At 38.6% G+C, this 19,032-nt stretch overlaps 1 protein-coding gene across 1 annotated transcript in view; it reads left to right on the plus strand.

The window, feature by feature from the left end:
• LRP1B (LDL receptor related protein 1B) overlaps nucleotides 1–19,032 on the plus strand; it is a 1,653,255-nt gene that overhangs the window by 825,379 nt on the left and 808,844 nt on the right. Inside the window, exon 12 of the mRNA XM_075529151.1 lies at nucleotides 12,749–12,929. Within this exon, the coding sequence (XP_075385266.1) occupies nucleotides 12,749–12,929 (181 nt within the window). The remainder of the gene's footprint in view (nucleotides 1–12,748; nucleotides 12,930–19,032) is intronic.

The following is a 19,032-nucleotide window of genomic DNA, read 5'->3' on the forward strand; positions in this document are numbered from 1 at the left end:
AGCAGCACCTTTTGGGGCCCCCATTTGAAATGGCATGGATTGTCGACTCTAACCAACCAAAGTCCTTTCCGTTCCGCAGTAGTGCTCACGAGTGTGCTTCAAATGCTTCTTCACTTATTGCAATAAAGGAAGCCACAGAATGTGCTTTACACAAATGATGTATGTATGGATTGTGATAAGAGTCGTATGAGTCCCTAATAAAATGTTTTTAAAAAATAACCCATTAAACAATTAGCTAAGTAGAAATTACCATAAATTCCTAAATACAATTATATAAAAAATAAGAATGTTGCTTCAAAAACATAAGCAACAGAGATATTGGTTTCATTTCATAAAATACCATTTTGGCTTAGCAGAGGGCTGGAACCAGTGATAGAAAAAATACTCATTGAATAAATGAATTTGTACTTTGATTTAGCTGTCGTCTGTTTAAAAATAGTAAGGAAACTGGTTAAACAAAACAAAAATTGGTTTTAATATTATTATTTTGGTGTTACAATAACAAGGCCGGCATTATGATTATGATTTATTATCTGAAAAAGTATTTGGCTGGTCACTAACATTGTGCTTATAATGACTTCCCCCATTGATTTTTCAGTAATTGTGTTTAAAAACTCCCTTGCTTTTCATGACATACTTGAATCTCTGTAGTGTTTCCTACCTTTTTTCTTCTTAGTAGATTAAATCAGGGTTTGATTTTTTGTTTGTACAAAGGAGGTTTAGAAAATATATTTCTAGTTTCCCCAGACTCTTTGGGAAATCAAATTTTCTTGCACAGCTGGAAATTAGTTTATGTCGGAGAGATGCCATGTTGTTGTTCTCATGTGCCATGGAGTCAGTACCGACCCTGCAGTCCTATGTACAGCGGAACAAAACTCTGCCTCTCCTCTGCCATCCTCGGAGCTGTTCCTCTGCCTGAGCCCGTTGTTGAAGCCACTCCTGTCAATCCAACTCCTTGCGGGCCTTCCTCTTTGCTCTGTCCTTCCACTTAACTAAGCATGATGTCCTTCTCCAGGGATGGATCCCTTTTGACAACACATCCAAAGCATGTAAGATAAAGCCTTGCCCTCCTTGCCTTTAAGGCACACTCAGCCATGCTTCTTCCAAGACAGATGTGTTTGTTGTTTTAGCAGTCCATGATACTTGCAATGTTCTTCTCCAACATCACAATGGACATGCACCAATTATTTTGTGATTTTCTTTATTCAAGGTCCAACTTTCACATGCATATGAAATATATCTCTATCTCTATATATCTATATAGATAGATATCTACATGGATAAATAGAGAGATCTATCTATATAGATAGAGAGAGATTACCATAACTTGGTTAGGAGCACCTTAGTCCTCAAAGTAGCTATCTTGCTATTCAATACTTTAAAGAGGCCTTGTGCAGGTTTCCTTAATTCCATGTGTATTTTTTTCCTTACATGAGCATTAATTGTGGAGCCAAGCAAGACAAAACATCATAGACAACTTCAACCTGTTCTCTATTTATCATAATGCTAACTGTACATCCAATGTGACAGTTTTGGTCTTCTTGACATTAAAGTGTAATCGATACCAAAGAAAACAATCCTGGTTATCATCAGCAAGTGTTTCTATTACTCCTCTTTAAGCCAACAAGGTTGTGTCATGTGCATCCCTCAGGTTGTTAATAAGCCTTCTGTGTTAGTCTGTGGGTGCTTTAGAGAAACAAATCCACAGAATCTCATATGTTTGAGAGAGTTTTATATAAACATTAAGTACATATCAAGAAAACATCCTAACCCAGTGCTGCCCAAGCCCACAAGTCCAACATTAACCCATATGTCTAACACCGATCCACTAAGTCCTCTTTCTTATCACAAAAAAACACACCATGACCCCGACTGCAGGAGGAAAGCCAAATCAGTGAACGTGTAAGCATCTCAGTGCTGACAGGGGTCTCCACATGGCTTCTCCAGCACCCAGGTCTTCATTGGTTTAGGTCCATGTGGCTTATCCTTGCAGATGTCTGCAGAACATGAGCCTTGGTCCGACCATCACATAGCAAGAGACCTGAGAACTCAAAAGGCACGGGTCACTGAGCCATTTATCTCTCCGCTGTTCAATTAACCCCACATGTGCTTATAGGCCAAGTTGGCACAGTAAACTTTAACTAATTCACCTTCCTTCAATCCTGATGCCACATTCTTCTTCATATTTGCCAACTTCTCTGATTATTTTCTTAGCATACAAATTGAATAAGTATGGTAGATGGCTACAACCCTGATGCACATCTTTGCTGATTTTTAACGAAGCAGTATTCTCTGGTTCTGTTCCCTTTATCCATGTAAAAGTTTTGCATGAGCACAATGAAGTGTTCTGAAATTCCCATTCTTCACAAAGCTTGTCATATTTTGTCATGATCCACACAGTCAAATGTCTTGGCATAGTTAATAAAACACAAGTAAACATCTTTCTGGTATTTTATGCTTTCAGCCACGATCCCTCTGACATCAACAAGGTCACCCTTGTTCTACATCCTCTTCTAAATCCAGCCTGAATTTCTGCCTGTTACCTGTCAATGCAATGCTGCAATTGTTCGTGCATGTTCTTCAGCAAAATTTTGCTTAAATGTGATATTGATTGTATGGTTCTATCATTTGAGCATTCTGTTGGGTCATCTTTCTTTGGAAGGTGTACAAATATGGATCTCTCCCAGTCAATTGACCATGTAGCTGTCTTCCAAATTTCCTGGCAGAGATGAGCGAGGGCATCCATCAGTTTGTGGAGACATTTCAATTGATGTCCCGTTAATTGCTGAAGCCTTGTTTTTCACTAATGCCTTCAGTGCAGTTGGAACTTTTTCCTTCAGCACCATTGGTTCTTGATCATATGCTTTCTCCTTTAATGGTAGAATGCTGACTAATTCTTTGTGATACAGTAACTGTGTGCATCCTTTCTGGTTTCTTTTGATGTTTCCTGCATCAGTAAATGTTTTTTCCATAGAATTTTTCAGTATTGCAACTTGAGGTTAGAATTTTTTTGTTGAGTTCTTTCAGGATTACATATTGAACATGGTCATCCTTTTTGGTGTTCTGTAAGCTGCCATACGTCCCTTGATAGTTTCATGCTATATGCAATTTTGATAAGTTATCAGGCAATACATTTTGTTACAGTTTTACGATAGAGTTGTAATCCTTTATAATGCTTACAGTTTTGCACAAAACTTTTACAAAATGTAGGTTGGTTCATCATTTTCACTATTTTACTTTTTTTGTTATAGATTATGCTAAATTTTCCAGAAATATCATCTATCAAAAATAAGGCCTTTCAAAACCAATTCTTTACTACATTTACAATAGTTTTTTCTTTGAATGGCCTGTAAGCTTAGAAATACTAAATATAGCACAGGAAATGTCTGCATACCTCTCTCCCAGGTTCTTCTAATGCTATCATCATATAAAACCATATTACATTTATCAAAAGCTGAAAATTGGTGCAATATTCTTAACAAAAGACAAAACAAACACTTATTGACATTTCACCAGGTTCCACATATGGAATTTTGTTCTTATTTTTCCTATTATTTTTCATTCAGCCCTCAAACATGTTCCGTATTTTTCTTTTATTACATTTACTTTTAATATTTGGCTTCCCTGGCTATGCATGGAGCGGGAGTCCTGTTGGTGTAGTGATTCTGTTTTGGGCTGTGATCCACATGGGTCAGCAGTTTGAAACAACCGGGAGAGAGACAGGGCTTTCTACTCCTATAAGCGGTCACAGTCTGGGAAACCCCAAGGGGTTCGTTATGGTCAGCATTGACTAAATGGGCGTGGTTGAGTGAGGGCCTGTACAGGAGCTGCGAACCATCAGGTCAGTAGTTCGAAAACATCAGCTGCTGCACTGCACAGGGGACTGTCAGCAGCCATCTGTCCTGTCCTGTGGGGTTGTTCTCAGTTGGCTTCAACTCCACGGCAGTGCGTTTGGTTTGGGTTTTTTGCTACACTCATTCATTAAATCTCCATACTCTCAGAAATCAAGTATATGGTAGTGAGGAAACAGTAGCTAGCAATTGCTGATAATTTGGTTATATTTAGGCATTTTAATATGATCCCTTTAATCTCATGATAGAATTGCTCATTATTCATATTTTCATTTGAGAAAACTGAGACTCTAATAAGGTTAATCAATTTTCTATGAGTTAAGAAAGTGGATGAATCCACTAACATTTTACAAAATGTTAATGCTCATGGTCTCGGCGGTTGGGAAATGCCTTCTCCAGAGGCGGTTGGGAAATGCCTTCTCCAGAGCACACTTTGTCCTTGGGAGGCTGCCCTTTCCTGAGAACTCTGTGACCTCCCTGGGACAAGCCCCCATGGTCCACAGTCCCGCTCATTGCCCCGCCTCCTTTTCTTTCTTCCACTGCAGCTTGGCTCTAGGACCTTTCTGGCTTCTGATGATCTCTTCTAAGGTTCTGGACTCCAAGTTTTAAAAGAGAGTACTTAACACAAATCACTTTTCTCAATAGCACATTGACTACTAAGTGTGGGTTCCCGGGAGGTCACGTATGCGTATGTCGCAAAGACCGAATTTGGTTTTATTTACTTTGGTAGAATGTACAAGTATCTGTATCTGGCTCTTAGGCTTCTTTCATACCCCAAATACAAATAATTAGGATCTTTCTTGGCTTTCCTGTTAGATTTTCCCAGGATTTACTGCTTTTTTATCTCTCTCACTCCACCTGTGGAACCAATGGAGTTTGTGCTTGTGTGTGTCTTCTTTAGACGTGTGTGAAGATTTTGTTAGGCAAACAAACTACACTGAAAGACTGGGTTTCCTTCACACATTTACTTAGTTCCTTTTCCTCCCCCCTCCCCTCTGTGGGTCTTTCCGTGTGTGAAGCAAGTAGACTGGCTTAATTTAGGTTGATAAAGTACGTTCCAAAGAGTCACTGGGGGTGATGATTTGTTCTTTGTCATGACACTTGTAAGAATGATTCACAGCTTTTGACTTTTAAGATCTACTTGGGTTTTTAATGATAAGAATATTTCACTAAACCGTATGGCTAGGTAAAATGTGTACTGCTTTGTTTATTTCTTAAAAGTCCAGTTAAAATTGTCAAGGGAAATGCAACTGTTTGTATGCTTACATGATCAAGTGTACAATCATGAAACATATTAGAAAAGAGAACTCATGGCAATCACTTTATGTGAAATACAGTTTCTCAAGTGACCAATAATGCACCGCCATTTCATCTAACATGGAAAATTATTGAGTAATTTAGTGCTGACGAAATACACCCCCAGCTATTTTATTTTTCTAATTTATAACACAGTTTACGACTAAGAGGATTATCTAAGAATAACTATAATATCTTATTTCAAGTAGTTGAAATATATTTTAAACTTTGTTTTCACTTTGTAAAAAAAAACTCATGAGTAAAGGGGTTATAAATAGAAGTGACCTTTGCCCTATTTTTAGTGAGTGTTCAGATATTACAACCAAAAGTTTGGTGAAATAATAAAAAATGTGTAGCATATATCCTCCCTATCCAAAGATACATTTTTAATTTCAAACCTACTCTATCCTTCATGGTACATGGTGGACAGCATTCAATCTGACTCCAAAAAAGCCAACGATTGTCCTTCTCCTGGCCAGGTGTATTCAATGAAATCATTCCAAGGCCCTGTCTTTGTTATTATACTCCGCTTCATCTGTAAAAGGAGATATCCCTATAATGTAAAATGCATTCTCCCTCTCACTTTGAGTGGAGCAGCAGCGTATGCTGTTCTTGGTGAGCATAGCCTCCCTATTGAGAGTAGCATGGCCCCCTCCTAATCCTAATGATTTAAAAAGTACTAAAATGAAAATTACAATGAAAACATTGCCTTCGGCTAGCCATGGAGGACAGAATATATCACAAACCTCAGTGCCTAGCCAAAGGTTTCTGAAACCCCACAAGAGAGCAAGTTCAGCAGGCAAATGTTCCTGTCACACTATTAAATAAGTCAACGCACCCCTCATGTCAGAGACAGATAGGCTGTGATGCCCCGTGACATATAGAGATGTTTAGGGAGACTTTTAATCATTTAAGGACCCGGATATGAGGGGTTGTCTAAGTGCTGGCCCTGAGGTGAAGGGCGGCATCTCCGGCCTGAGGCAAGGTCACATTCATGCTGCACATCCCGTCATTTAAAGACACGCCATGCTCTTTTTCAGGACCCTCTGAGCAGCGCAAATGGGTAAATAGTCCCCTAGGCAAAAGGTTAGTGAGTGGAATCCATGATGTTATGCCTTAAAAGAGAGCTTATGACTTTGCTTTGGAAAGACCAAAGTCTTGACAATCCTGTGACGCTGTTCTACTGTGAACACACAAAGACACCTTGAGTCAGAAATGGCTTGATAACAACTGTTAACCGTATTCTCCTCTTCTTCACGGATACTTCATTCCCACTCGGCAAAATAGTGAGCCTGATAAGCCGGGAGTAGAACCACCCCTTTGGAATTCCACGAGTAAATGTGATAGGAGCAAATTCCCTCCTCCTCCTCCTCCCACCACGTGGCTGATGGTTTCACAGGATTAACCACACGATGTGATCCACGGCCACCACCAGGGCCATGCCCATTTTAGTTTATAATTCCCGATTCACTCCTTTTTACATTAGCCACTTTCTCATGCCAATCATGCAGCTCTATACCATCTGATTTGGATAGCAAGCTCATAGACTGTCCGGAAACTAAGGCCACTGTCCAGATCCTTAACTTTTTATTTCGTGATGTTGTAACTTGGGCCCTGGTAATCCTTTCCTAGGGCTTCTGGAACAAATGGACACACACTAGGAATCTAAGAACAACAGGGATTTAGTTCCTCACAGTTCTTCAGGACGGACACCTCAAATCAAAGTGTTGGCAGGCCGGCGGCCTTCCTGTACAGGAGAGTCTGTTTGGTGTTTTGTTTGTTTTACTTTTACCAGTATCTGACCGATTTCACAGTTGCTTAGGTTGTGACTACATCTCTCCAATCTCTGACGCTATGATCTCACTGACTCTTTCTCTTCTGTCTCTCCTCTGTGTGGCCGTGTCTCTGTCTCATAGCTCCATCCTGATAACCCAGCCTAATCTTATTTGAACATCCTTAATTTAATCACTGTTGTTAAATGGTATTCATTTAGTACCTAAGGCATGCCAATTCCTGACATAGGGAACAAGGTACTACCGGATACCATGCATTTCCCATCATCAGGGATGGATCAGACCACTGTGACCTATAGGTTTCCTTTGCTGATATTTGGAAGTAGATTGGTCAGTTTCTCTTGCAAGTCTCTTTTCATCTGCGTGATTTGCTGGAAGTTTGTCAGCATCATAAAACAAAGACCAGACTCACTACCATCCGGTCAAGTCTGACTCTCAGTGATCCTATTCCACAGGGTACAACTGCCGCCCTGTGGGTTTCCCAGACTGTAACGCTTTACAGGGGTAGAAAGCCTCTTCTTTCTCCCAGCATCTGCTGGGTTAGAATGGATGACCTTAGCAGCCCCGCACATAACCCTTACCTCACCGGGGCCCACTCAGCATCATCGAAACAGGACGTTTCTACTGATTGATGGGGATGCTGATGAATGCAGTCCATTGGCTGGGAACTGACCCAAGGATTACCACAATGAAGGCCAATAGTTGACCAGAGAAACAAAATTGCCCCCTCCCCTTAATTTAATTACATCTGCAAAAATCCTTCTCTCTAAATAAGGAAACAATGATAAGGATCAGAGAATAAGACTTGACATATTTCTGCATCACTGATCAGCATTTTTAGAAATAAAATAATTCATTTTAAATATATGATGACTTTAATCCTCTATTCTGTGAGTGTGTAACATGCATTTATAATTGTCTAAAAGTAAGCATTTCAATCATGCTTTAGTGTTGAAGTACTTTTTTCCCAACCTGCAACTATTTTGAATATTGGGGCACTAGTGGCAGAAATTTAACCCCTTGATTCCCAGATAGGATATCTTGTCAGCATCTAGTTAGTTGCGGTGCCTTAGTTGGAGGAAGGCTTGCATGTTTGTATGATGCTGTCGGCACTCAGCAGAGCTTCTAGACTAAGGTAGACTAGGAAGAAAGGTCGAGTAAAACAAAAAGGATTCAAAAAGTTTGTGGAAAATTGTCATTATTTTTCCAAAAACCCTTGTAATGGCCTCACCTGCAAATGACATTTGCAGTCATATTAAAGCTAAGGAAATGGAATCACAGGAACGTTAAGAAACTTCCTAAAGGATATGTGAGAGTAAGTGACAAAGCATTGAAATCCCGATTCCAGAACTTCTGATCTGAACCAATATTCCATTCTGCTGTGGAAGCATACCTTTCTTCACAGGCAAAACCAACCCACCAGTTGATCCGAGGATTCTTTGAAGTTCTGCTTCTCATGTTTTTTAGCAAAATCAGTTCCACTCAACATTTTCCATTTATTCAGAATTGACTTTGCCTTTGCTATTTCTAGTTAAAAATGGCCACTGGTCTACATGCAAGAAAATAGAGTGTCATGATATTTTAATAGAACATAGAAGTATATATGCATAACTATCGATTGTTATCTTCAAAGAAAAGAGAATATATAGACATATATGACTTACAATTTTATTTATATAAATTTTAGTTGTATAAATAAATTAAATAATCTTGTTAAAGCAATAAAAACTACATGTAGAGAATATAAGTTCCAGGCAGTCGGCTAAGTGCTGAACCTGCCGTTAGTTGTAGCCCTGCCATCACTCTATAGGACAGATGCTATTATCTTCTCACATTTACGTTGTCGTCTCTATTACCATTGCGTAGGTTCAGACTCGTGGTAATCTTAAGCACACAGACTGACAAACTGCCCGGGTCTGTACCACCTTCCCAATTGTTACTGTGCTCGAGAACACTGTTGTAGTCTCTGTATCCATCTATCTCGCTGGGGACCTCCCTCTTTTTTCGCTGTCCCTCACTTTACCAATCATGCTGTCCTTCTCCAGGGACTGGTTTCTCCTGGCAACTTGTCCAAGTAGAAGAGATGACGTCTTCTCATCCTTGGCTGCTTGAAGAATTATGACTGTACTTCTTCCCAAACTGATGTTTGGCACTCTGTTGTACTCACTATTCCTCCCCAGGACTGGAATTCAGATGCATCAATTCTTCTTCTATTTACTGTATTCAATATCCCATTTTCACCTGCATACAAGGCAATTAAAATAGCATAGCATGAGTCAGGCATACCATAATCCTGAAAGCAACAGCCTTGATTTTCACAACTTTAAAGCGTTCTCATGCAACACATTTCCCTCCTACAACATGCATCTGATCTCTTGACTACCACTTGCATGAGTATTGATTGTGAATCCTATCAAGACAAAATTCTTGACAACCTCAATTTTTCTTCATGTAGCTGGATGTAATCTGCATGTCCAGTCGTGAGGATGTTGGCCTTGTTTCCATCGAATTGTAATCAATACTGCATGTTTGAATCTATGATCTTTATCACCATGTGCTTCAAATCCTCTTTGTTTTCAACAAGCGCTTCTCATCTGAATGTCTCAGGTTGTTAATAAGTTCCTCCATTCCTCTTGCCACATTCTTCTTCATATAGCCCAGCTTCCTGATTCTTTGTTCAGCCTATCGGTGAGGGATATGTGGTGAGAGTGTGCATCCTGATGCACCTCTTTCCTGGTTTTAAACCATTCAGCAAGCATTTCTTGTACTGTTCCCACAACTGACTTTTAATCCATGTTCAAATTCTGCAGGAGTATAATGAAGGGGGTTGGAATCCTCTGTCTTCTCAAGGTTGTCCACAATTTATTAAGATCGAAACAGTCGAAGGTCATGGCACAGTCAATAAAACACATGTAAACATCTTTTGGGTATTTTTTATTTCAACCCAGATTCATCTGACATTAGGAATGATATTCCTGGATGCACATATTCTTCTGAATTAACCTGAAACTCTGACAGCTCTCTATCAATGCATTGCTGCAATCATTTTTAAATTATCATCAGCAATATTTTACTTGGATATGATATTTTATAAATTGAGCAGCCTATTTTATCACCTTTATTTGGAATGTGTACAAATATGGATCTCTTCGCCAGATGTCCAAGTAGCTGTCTTCCAATTTTACATAGAAAAGTGAGAAGTTCCACGGCTCCATCAGCTTGCTGAAAATTTCTATTGATATTCATCAATTCATGGAGCCTCAATTTTTGACTAATACTTTCAGGGCAGCTTGAACTTACTCCTTCAGGACCATTGGTTCTTGATCATGTGCTACCTCGTGAAATGGTGAACCGTCTACACATGCTTTTGGTACAGTGATCAGGTTGGCTTTCCAATTCCTATTGCTGCATCTTACATCATCTCATCTGTTTCCCATTGAACCTTTCAGTATTGCAAATGGAGGATTAATGTGTGTTGAGTTCTTTCCGTTTCAGGTCTACTGAGTGTCCTGCCCATTTGGGTTTTCTAACTCAAAGGTAGTGCACATTTCATTATAATATTGTACATTGTTTCCTCAGCCGCCCTTGGAAATTTTCTACCCTCCCATTTGCTTTAGCTACTGGAGAAGATTCAGAGCAAATTTCACTCTCTTCTGACAGCCATGCTGATCTTTTCCCTTTCTTGTCTTTTAATAGTCATTTTGCTTTCCTCAGGACTGATATCCGTGTTCGTCTTTGGAGATGGACACATTGAGGGATTGTTTACTTAGGTCCTGAAACAATTTTCAGTTGGACAGTTTTACAATGAGTTCATACGAAATGTGAAATTCTAGTCAGATGTTACAAGGCAACGCTGTTAGCACCCAGGGGCTGTTGGAAAAGGAAGCCCTTCTCTGGTGGAGCAGATTTCAAATGAAATTCAGTCTTTTGAAAGGATCTAAAACCTGAACCCCAAACCAAACTGTTGCAATTAAGTCAATTGTTTGTGATAGCCACACTCTTAAGGAAGAGCAGAGCTCCTCCCAGGCATTCCACAGCTGTTCATCTTTCTGGAAGCCCACAGCCTCGCCCAGTTCCTAATGAATGACTGCTGGGCTCGAACTTTCGCTCTGGCTAGCAGCTGAGGAGTGCGTCCACTACTGCTTCATCAGTGCTCAGAAAACCAACGAACAAGAAAAACCAGCCACAGCCTAGGATAAATAGAACCTAGTCCGTTACTCAGTTTTCCTTATTCTGGAACAGGAACATGCTCTGTAAAAATTAAGTGTCAACAAAGTAGTCATCAAATTAAACCTTTTTTCTTATAATAGGCAAAATTGAGCTATTAAAATTACTCATATTGAATGGCAATGAAGTAGATAGCCTAGTGGGATTAAGCACATAGCTGATGCACTACAATGGGATTTTCAGTTCGATCAAATCACAATGTGTATAAATTGTCCTGATTCAGGGAATGTGCTGATTAGCATAATGGATCTCACACACACTAAGAGTAATAGTAAAATAATGATAAATAAAAATAAACTTTTTCCTGATGCAGAGGGACATCAATTGCAAGACATAATAATAGAAAATTACTTATTATGTCTTTCCTATGAGGAAATACGAAGTTGATTTCGCAGAAATAAATGAAACAGAGCTCTGTCGCTAATGCAGCACTACCTATGGTTTTGTCCAGTGAGTCCCACTCTTCTACCTTCTACGTAAGAGCCCTGGTGGTGTGGTGGATAAGCGCTGGCCTGTGATCTGCATGGTTGGCAGTTCAAAACCACCAGAAACTCAGTGGGAGAAAGACTGGACTTTCTACTCCCCTAAAACGTTATAGTCTCAAAATCCACAGGGGTGACTATGAAGTGAGCATTGACTTGAGGACAGTGAGACGTTAAGAGGAACAGCATACAATTACCTAGGCTTGACAGAAGAGAAGCTGTTCACAATAACTTTATGCAATATAAGGAGGGTGGCCTAGAAAATGACAAAAAATAATGACAGGGTATTAGAGATTCACCATAAGACAAGTGCACTTTTAAAGTTTAAGGGTCTCTACATAGTGAATCATGTGATTTTGAGTTTCATCCCATTTTGTGGCTTTTGCTGTGGTCGTAGATAACAAGCATCTATCTTCACGAAGTACTAGCTCTCCTTTTATAAAATAAAGTGAATTGGGTGAACTCTTCCGATGCAACTCTTAGAATATCTTTTGATTTATCATTGTCTGTATCCTACAGAAGCCTAGACTAGGATTCTTTTTTAAAATAAGGCTAAAATATGCAGACATGTTTCGGCAATTCTTTAAGAATCACTGTTCGTGCACGTCCATGAAAAAAGCCCCTTTGGTCTTTCAAATGTGGGCTTCTAGATGTGACGGCATTCATATAATTTTCTATTACTCATATTGCATATTATAAGTTTGAACATGCTCTCATTTTACCTGTAAATTTTTCTATATGATTTTTTAATACTGAAAACATATCTTTCACTTTTTCTTCCATCACTTCTGCTTTATTTTTTTCTCCAGATCTTTATCTTAATTTAAGCTTAGTGAGTTTCAATTCATATACATATCAATATTGATTAGTTTTTGAAAAAATACATAGAATATGGAAATCCATGTGAAGAAAGATTGTTCTTCAAATAAAAACACACAAAAATAAGATAGAAATGAATTGAGCTTTGATATTTATAAATACCCATATATCAAATTCATGGATCTGAATGAATCCTTTTTTGAATTAAATAAGTACGTAGATCACAAGTAATGCACAAGAGTATGTGTCTTTTACTCCTATTATTATTCTTATTTTACAGATCTGGATAATGTGGAAGGTATTGCTGTGGACTGGATAGGAAATAACCTGTACTGGACAAATGATGGCCATCGGAAAACCATCAGCGTGGCCAGGTTGGAAAAGGCCGCGCAGAGTCGGAAGACGCTGGTAGAAGGAGCAATGTCTCATCCCAGAGGAATTGTAGTAGATCCTGTCAATGGGTATGGAACATTTATCAATTTAATAGAATAAACATTCCATTAGATACATTGATTTCTATGTGATTTAACATAGCACGTTTTGTTTAAATTCATATGAACGGTCTAATTGTGAAAGAGCACTCAATTAGAGATTTCCTCTCCCAAAGAAGGTTCAAAATAGACATGTCAAAATATATTGAATGAAATGAAACAGATTATCTGTATAAAAGATGTATTCCATAATTTATTCAGAAATTATAATTTTCACATTAGACTATTTGCATTCCAGGCAAATAATCAATCAGGAATCAATCAATTAAATATTTTAAATATAATTAAAATCTGATCTATTAAATATAGCTGATTGGGTTTACTTTTATACATTATGGTGTGCCATTTTTTGCTAGATAGATCAAATTTTTTGCTGCTTTCCTGTTTTATAAACTGGTAATTGACCTATAGATCCAATAACCAATAAGAACCTGGGTAGATTTTAAGCCAAGGAAGCCTTTCTCTGGGAGCTTACTCTTGGCTATTTAGTTTACTGCTTATTAAAGGTCTTAGATGACCACAAAATTTTCAACACAAGCACTGTTTACATATGGTGGCCTACTTTAGAACATGTGCTATTTATTTTATAATGGAAAATTGTGTGCAATTCTTAGTGATATGGTTTCCTTTTAATTTTATTCAGTGTTATTACTTGAAAAACAAAATTTTACATATAGAAAACTTTTTAATGTGAAAACCTCGACCCAAACTTCATAAATTCTTGAATATATTATATGTTTTAAAAGTACAGGAAACTTTTCCTAGGCAGTGTGTAAACTTTATATGTTTAAGAAATAAAATTATACAGTAATTTTAGTGATTTACATATGAATTACATAATTATTTGATCTATTTCTGGACCTTTAAAACAAGTTACCCATATAGCCATTATACCAAAGTGGGCTTTGTTTTAAGAAAATATATTTATTTTACATTGTCCAAATCTGCTTAGGGCTATAAGTTCAAAGCATGTCCAAAACAGTATCTTTCTTCTTAGTATACTATTGGACATAAATGGTCCTTCAATAGAGTTAAAAGGGTCTCTGAGGCCCTGAGGCCACTACAGATTTAGAAAAAAAACTAGAGGCAATTAGGGTGCGAGGTAGTACCAATGAAGAACACAGCTTTCCCCCAGATCCTGGATGCTTCCTCCCCACAACTACCATCATCTGAATTCTACCTTGCAGGGCTGGATAGGGCAGAGGTTGTACACTGGTACATATGAGGGCTGGAGGCACAGGAATCCAGGGTGGATGATACCTTCAGGACCAAGGGTGTGAGGGGCGATGCTGGGAGAGTGGAGGGCGAGTGGGTTGGAAAGGGGGAACTGATTACAAGGACCCACATGTGACCCCCTTCCTGGGAGAGGGATGGCAGGGAAGGCGGGGGGGGGGGAAGGGAGACTCCGGATAGGGCAAATTATGACAAAATAACGATGTATAAATTACCAAGGGCACAGGAGGGAGGGGGTAGCGGGGAGGGAGGGAAAAAAAAAGAGGACCTGATGCAAAGGGCTTAAGTGGAGAGCAAATGCTTTGAGAATGATTGGGGCAGGGAATGTATGGATGTGCTTTATACAATTGATGTATGTATATGTATGGATTGTGATAAGAGTTGTATGAGCCCCTAATAAAATGTTAAAAAAAGTAGAGGCTATTGATCCCATTTGTAAATCAAATAAAGGGATCTCCTTCCATACATCCCTTGATAGGTAGGTATCCCACTTCAGCTTGAAACATAGAGCAGCTACCTTGTTCATTCTATCTGGATATTCAGATTAATATGAACTTTTTGAACTTAATATCTATGTATGAGTTGGGGTGTGTGTGGGTGTCTATAGATATCCCTGAAATATACATCAACAAACTGATACTATATTTGCCTTTGGGACCACAAAAAATGGCTCTAATTCTTCCAGGCATATCTTCAAATAGAATATGTCTATAAAAAACCATCTCAGAAACACATACATAGTAAAGTAAACAGAAATAGTATGAAACCTCCTCAAGGGGGGATGGTATGTCACCAAATGAGTCATGAAGAAGCACAATGTCATTTCAACAGAACACAGGATGGAGGAAAGCAAGATAGTTGGCATGATGGAGACTGAGAGTTAGACTTACTGAAATACAAAAAGTTTTCTTGGCACATATTTCACATGTCATACAATTCAAATGTTCCAGCATATTAAAGGTTGTTGTCCTATTATCTCCATAATCAATTTGAGAACATCTGCTTCCGTCTTGCCCTCATTGCCATCAGTTGCCCCCTTTCCCCAACTTCACAGCCACACCCTCGAGAAAACAGCAATGCTACCGCTGTCTCTGTAGCTCTACCCACCCTGGATTTCACATGCAGAGAAGTATAGGAGTAAAGTACAGCGAAACATGCCTGGGGAAGAGGCCTCTTCTAGATATGCTACTTAAGGTGAGATAGACCCAGCCATGGAGAGCTGAGGAGGACTGTTTCAGATTAAGACAATCGTGTATCCAAAGCACTTAGACTGCCCAGAGCTTGGATGCCGGAGGCCCTGCAAGGAACGCAGTGGACCCAGAGACAGAGCATCTAACAGACTAGGTAAGAAGGAGCATGCTGTGTTTATTTATTACCTGCAGTAAACATTTTCGGACAGATTTCAAGTCTTTGTGGAAGTGTCCATTATTGATTAGTAATAAGCAAAAACAGGCTCATGTTTTTCTTGCATGCTGGAGACAATCTTGTCAAGGCTTCTAAATTTGAAAAGAGGCTTTGATCCTGTAAGAAGATGATGGCAAGTCGGGAGAGAGACAGATGCCAGGGAAACCTAAAAGCAGAATTACTGACACAGTGAAGCACTGTGCAGTTGTTCAACATGGATAAGCACAAGTAAGGCTATGCTTACCGTATTTAGGGGGTAGCCCAGCTCTCATGGGACTTGATTTTAGGCAACAAATAGGAAAAAGTGTCTGCAGACACAATGAGAAAGGAAAGCGGGCTCTCCAGCAGTGACAAGAGCTTTGTCTTTTTCCCTCGGATTATAAAATCAAAACATCCAAGTAATCTGATCAGATTTACATTTAATAAAACTTTCTTACTAAGAAGAAGGTCACAGATGAGGAAATGAAGCCTTGCAAATTTAATTGTTCAAATAATTATAAAAACAATGAAAAATATTCCTACAGAACACTTATAACATTCAAATTATCTAAATATTTTTTTCTGGGAGATTAGGGAAAGGAAAATGATAAACTGATTTATTTGATTTTTTCTACTACATTCTCTGTTTGAAACTGTGTACAGAAGGCATTTTCTATACCATAATATCTACTAACAAAAATAATTTAATTCAGAATAATTCTTTGTCAAAATCTTCATAAACCACTTTATGGAGTGAATAGTAGTTATGCTCATCCAATTCTTTATTAAAGTATACCATAGAAAACATCAATAGATAATCGCTTTCTTCAAGGAGTTTATAATCCAGTCTAGACACAAAATATGATAAAATAGAAAGGAATGAATGCTTCTCTGAGCTTCACTGAGAGGTTTTATTTGGAGCTGAATCTAAAGGGATCATTAATATTTGCCCATGAATAGAGTTGGTGTGCTTGGCAGGACAATCACAAGATTAGTCTCTGTCCTCTGTTTGGATAACAATTTTACAGCCAGAGAAATTCATGAACAGTTTACAAATGTAATGACTTCATAATAGCTAGAGCAGATGAAATGAGAAATATGCTGAAATCTTCAATATTATGATAAGACATCTGTATTTATTTTGTTGCCAGAGGGGTAATTGCGATGTTTTGAAGATAAAAACCACATTTTCAACTCATGGTTAAGGAAGACACGGATGATAGCCTGACAGCTCTCTTAGAGAGACACAAGAGATGTAAAGATGGAATGCCTTTTCAGAGGTCCTTTGAAATGGATGAAAGTCAGACCTGGAGCACTTTTCAGAATAGAGAAATAGAAAAGTATAAAAGAATAGGATAGGCAGACCTTGTCAATTGTTGAAACACATTTGGAGGAGAGTTTAATGGCACTGTACTTCAGGCTGATGATTATAGATATGTCTCACAATGATTTATTTATGTTAATAAGGTAGAACTATAAAGCTTCAGTTCTGCACTCTCAAAATATTTATCTATAAAAAAATACCAAACAATGAATTTCTCTTTCCTGAAGACAAACTCATTGTGTTTTTTCAAAATTAATATAGTACTACGTGATTTCATTTATTATCTAGATCTTAGATCAACAACAAAATTGAGATTTTGTACCAGAAAACAAATTCATTATACTTCCATGTGAGAAAAACTTTTTAAGTGTTTAAGTCGATCTAGGTTAGCCAACATATTATACAATTCAAATTGGGAGCATGAATAAAATTAAATAAATGAGTTATATAATCAGAAAGTAAAGACTCAGGGAAAGATAATGGCAATTTAAGAGTTTGTAATTTAACAAACATTATACAACTATTTTGATTAATTATATTTAAAGTGATTTCAGAAAAATGACAGAGATGAAAAAATTGCATCTTTTGCATAATTTTTACATAATTTACTTGGCAGATGTCAAATAGTTATATCTACTTAGTATAGCATTAGGAACAATAAACTGATTCTTTGGACCTAAATTATACAAATAGTAAAAATTCTTGAGGAAAGATCACAAAACAAAACAAAACAAAAACACACTCCCTACCATAGAATCCACTCTGACCTCAAAGGTTATGATAGAACTGCTCCTGTGGGTTTCTAAGTCTGTAACTCTTACAACAGTGTAGAAAGTTCACCTTTCTCCCACTGAGCCACTGGGGGTTTCAAACTACTGACCTTGCTGTCCCTGGCCAGCAGGCCACCCCTTACATCACCATTGTTCACAGGACACAAGAAAGGCCGGTTTCTATGTTTCTGTCTAAGGTTAAGCATAGTTGGTGGATAGTAGTCAATGACTTCAATACTCTCTGTGTCCAGTAAAGTTAACATGAGGCCTCTGGGTGACTCATGATGGCACTACAGGAGTCAGAGTAGAACTGTGCTCCCATGGCTTCGGGGGCTGATTTGTCGCCTTCTTCTGAGGAATAACTGGGGGACTTGAACTTTGATGCCCTTGAATTGAAGCCTGTCACATCGATTATTTTTTCACTCAAAGAAACTCAATATTCTTCACTGAGTCAAAAACCGAATCCAAACAAAATAATTTATTCATATATAAAAAGAGATGGTATACTATACTTCAGTTATTCTAACCCTGCCAGTTTAGAATAGAGTTGGATTTTTCATCACAGATATTGAAGTTCCCTGCATTACTTCAAAAATTATTATTTATTTTATTTTTTTTTTTAACAATTTATTGGGGCTGATACAATTCTTTTCACAGTTCATACATATACATACATCAATTGTATAAAGCACATCTGTACAGTCTTTGCCCTAATCATTTTTTTCTCTTTTCTTCTTTTACATTTTATTAGGGACTCCAACAACTCTTACCACAATCCATACATATACATACATCAATTGTATAAAGCACATCCATACATTCCCTGCCCCAATCATTCTCAAGGCATTTGCTCTCCACTTAAGCCCCTTGCATCAGGTCCTCTTTTTTTCCCCCCCTCCCTCCCCTTTCCCCCCTCCCTCATATGCCCTTGGTAATTTATACCTCGTTATTTTGTCATATCTTGCCCTATTCGGGGTCTCCCTTCCCCCCTTCTCTGCTGTCCCTCTCCCAGGGAAGAGGTCACATGTGGCTCCTTGTAATCAGTTCCCCCTTTCCAACCCACTCACCCTCCACTCTCCCAGCATCGTCCCTCACGCCCTTGGTCCTGAAGGTATCATCCACCCTGGATTCCCTGTACCTCCAACCCTCATATGTACCAGTGTACAGCCTCTGTCCTATCCAGCCCTGCAAGGTAGAATTCGGATCATGGTAGTTGGGGGGAGGAAGTATCCAGGATCTGGGGGAAAGCTGTGTTCTTTATCGATACTACCTCACACCCTAATTAACCCATCTCCTCTCCTAAGCCCCTCTATGAGGGGATCTCCATTGGCCGACACTTGGGCCTTGGGTCTCCACTCTGCAC

This window comes from Tenrec ecaudatus, chromosome 13, assembly GCF_050624435.1.
Source record: "Tenrec ecaudatus isolate mTenEca1 chromosome 13, mTenEca1.hap1, whole genome shotgun sequence".
In the NCBI taxonomy this organism is placed as follows: domain Eukaryota; kingdom Metazoa; phylum Chordata; class Mammalia; order Afrosoricida; family Tenrecidae; genus Tenrec; species Tenrec ecaudatus.